This window comes from Micromesistius poutassou (genome assembly GCF_964030765.1).
Source record: "Micromesistius poutassou genome assembly, chromosome: 14".
Taxonomy (NCBI): domain Eukaryota; kingdom Metazoa; phylum Chordata; class Actinopteri; order Gadiformes; family Gadidae; genus Micromesistius; species Micromesistius poutassou.
Genome location: NC_140284.1, coordinates 1 through 3,170, shown reverse-complemented (window position 1 = coordinate 3,170; position 3,170 = coordinate 1). Strand labels below are relative to the sequence as shown.

Below are 3,170 nucleotides of genomic sequence, written 5' to 3'. Positions count from 1 at the left end.
TGTTTTTGATTGTTTAGGAGGCCTATTAAAGAATGGCTTTATTTCAAGCCGTTTTTATGGTGTTTTTAATGCAGGCCTATTGATTGTTTATTAAACAATGGCTTTATATTAAAGAATGGCTTTATTTCAACCCGTTTATTAAAGAAGGGCTTCATTTCAACCCGTTTATTAAAGAAGGGCTTTATTTCAACCAGTTTATTAAAGAAGGGCTTTATTTCAACCCGCTTTTACGGTGTGTGTGTTTATAATGTATCGATTGTTTACAAAAATCGTTCTTCCTTCTTCCACACAAACATACAGAGTCAGTCTTTAGGTAAGCTGTTTATTTTAAAATATTTACACAAATAGGAAACAATGGATTTATTTATTTATTTTTTCCAATTTCCTCTTGCGCTCCCTCTCCTCGGCCAGCCATAGTTCGACGCTTTTGCCGGCATACAGGGCGCAAAAGTTGGTCCCTTGGAACCGGCTGTGTCCGTAGTCCTTCTGTGCCGGCTGGAGGCACCTCTGGCCGACGCGCAGCTTGTGTGTCTTGCGAGGCGGCTTGCGGCCGGGGGAAGAGGAGCCGGCGACCTGCCTCTCCGCCCTCTGCTGCAGGTTCCAGGCGGTGGTCCTCGGGATCTTGCCCGCGTCCTCTGGGGCCTGCTGCATGGCGAGCCACTCACGGGAAGTGGGTGCCCCAGGGCCATCCTCTACATCACAGTATGTGCTTCCTTTAAAAAAGGCGTGCCCCGTGTCCAGGGTCCTGGGGCGGCCGCATGTGGGGCAGGGGTCCCCCGGGTGGCATTGGGGCTTCCCCTTCTGTCCCTCCAGCACCCGGGTGTCCTTCCTCCTGTGGCTTCGCATTCTGCACAGGGTCACCCTGTGCGGCGTCCACTCCTTCTTCCTCTTCTTCTTCTTCGATGGAGATGGAGGAGGAGGAGGAGGAGCAGCAGCAGCAGTGGACACTGAACACAAGGCAATATAGAAGTCTTTTAGTCTTGGTAAAATGAAATGGATGCACACGCACTGCTACACACAATTAAAAACGATTTAGCAAGACAGATACACACCTTCTGGCTCCACGGCCTCTGGCTGTCGATTGGCCCTCTTCCTCTTCTTCTTTGACGGAGGAGGAGCAGCAGCAACAGCAGCAGTGGACACTGAACACAAGGCAATATAGAACTCTTTTAGTCTAGGTAAAATGAAACGGATGCACAGGCACACACACGCGCACTGCTACACACAGATTAAAAACAATTTAGCAAGACAGATACACACCTGGCTCCATAGCCTCTGGCTCAGGCTCCCCAGGAAAGTTGCTGCTCTTCTGAGTGGCTTCCATCGTAGTGTGGTTTAGAGAAATTTCTCGCACCTCTATTTGTACCTGAAAGGGAAGGGAGTGGACCTTCACCTACACCTATACAGCTCCACGCCTCTGGGAGACTTTCCTGAGGCCAGCTGCCCTGACCTATTGTCTTAGCTTGATGAGTCACCCTGATAGACAAAAGAGTCCAAGTTTGAGGTGTGAAATAAAAAAAACTTGTGGTGTGGGGGGTGGGTGTGCCCTCACACTCTCTCGCGCTTTAGTTCTATGAGTCCCCTGTCGGACTGGGTGTCCCTCATCTTCTTCTTGCTCCTCTGGATGTGCCTAACAAGAAATAAAAAGCAATGCATTATTTATCTTGACAAAGATATTAATCATGACGACAATCAGTGCTGCGAGTATATCGACTTACCGCATGGAGAGGGTCCGCTGATTCACATCAAAGAGCTGGATCCGGGTGCTCGCCATGAGGGCAGGACAGTTGACCCTGTTCCTGTATTTTCTTATTAGCTTGATGGACCATCATGATTGATGGAAGTGTGTGTGTGTGTGTGTGTGTGTGTGTGTGTGTGTGTGTGTGTGTGTGTGTGTGTGTGTGTGTGTGTCCGTCCATCATGCTGTGTGAAGTGTTAGGGTTAGTGGTGTGTGTGTGTGTGTGTGGCTGCAGCCACCCCAAGGAAAAACTCAGGGTGGCAGCGGGGGGGCACACTTCCTCCAATGTTTAATGCATAATCAAACAAAAATATTTTCAGATGAATAAAAATGGGATCTTTGTACTGTGTTATGCAAACACATTTTTGGGATTAATGATAAAAAGATGATTTACTCAATAACATAAACTTAACTTAAACATAAAGTAATATTTAGTCAGCTGTAACCAAGACCACAATCAATTATAGAATAAAGTGCCTATACTTGTTGGTTAAATCATTGATTAATGACGAAAAAGCTAAATGGACATAAGGGATCATTATATAATTGGTCATTTTACCATTTAGTCAATTTAAAGTATACAAAATGATACTCCTACATCTACAATACAATAATTTACACATCACTTTCCCCCAAAACAAAAACATGTTCAATCCCCGTCCGTCGCAACCCTTCATCTTCCCTCCTCGGCCCGTCTGTTTCTCCCTGCCGCCCATCCTCCTCCTCCCCTCCCTCCGCCTCCCCTCCCTCCTCCTCCCCTCCCTCCGCCTCCCCTCCCTCCTCCTCCCCTCCCTCCTCCTCCTCCTCCCCTCCCTCCGCCTCCCCTCCCTCCTCCTCCTCCCCTCCCTCCTCCTCCTCCCCTCCCTCCTCCTCCCCTCCCTCCCCCCTCAACGCCCCCCGCATGGCGTCCTTCAGAGTGAGCCCGGCCCCCTCCGCCTCCTTCCCCACCCCCTGCTCTGGCGGCGCCCCCGGGTGGTGGCGGAGGAGGTGCTTCACCACCTGGAACCTCTGCTTGGCGCGGTACGGACAGTGGAGGCAGCGGTAGGGCTGCTGCTTAGTGTGCGACAGGAAGTGATGTCGCAGGCCGGCCGGCCAGCAGAAGGCCTTGTGGCAGGCCCCGCAGGTGTAGGGCCGCGTGCCGCTGTGCTGCCGCTGGTGGGTCTTCAGGATGAAGCGTGTCTTGAAGGCCTTGCCGCACTCCTCGCAGACGAAGGAGCGGGCGTCACAGTGCTGCGTGGCGCGGTGGGCGCGCAGGGCGTCCGCCCGGTTGGTGCGGTAGGCACAGTCGCCGCACGCGTAAGCCTTCTCCCCTGGAACGGTGGGAGGCGTTCATCAGGGTTTGTTGGAACGCCGTCGCATTTCAATACGGTTGGATGAAAGAGCATCGAATGCATCTCAGAATCTTACCCATCCTGTACAAACCCACACTCTG

General features: G+C 51.3%; 1 protein-coding gene across 1 annotated transcript; it reads right to left on the bottom strand.

Annotated features, from left to right (window-relative positions):
• Positions 1 to 314: 314 nt before the first annotated feature.
• Positions 315 to 2,518, bottom strand: LOC311358363 (uncharacterized protein). Its single transcript, XM_084478372.1, has 5 exons — positions 1,719 to 2,518; positions 1,553 to 1,630; positions 1,261 to 1,366; positions 1,053 to 1,142; positions 315 to 947 (listed from the first exon to the last, which is right to left on the bottom strand). The coding sequence occupies exons 3-5, from the start codon at positions 1,322 to 1,324 to the stop codon at positions 361 to 363; spliced, it is 741 nt and encodes a 246-aa protein (XP_084334498.1). The 5' UTR covers positions 1,325 to 1,366; positions 1,553 to 1,630; positions 1,719 to 2,518; the 3' UTR covers positions 315 to 360.
• Between the last annotated feature and the right edge of the window lie 652 nt (positions 2,519 to 3,170).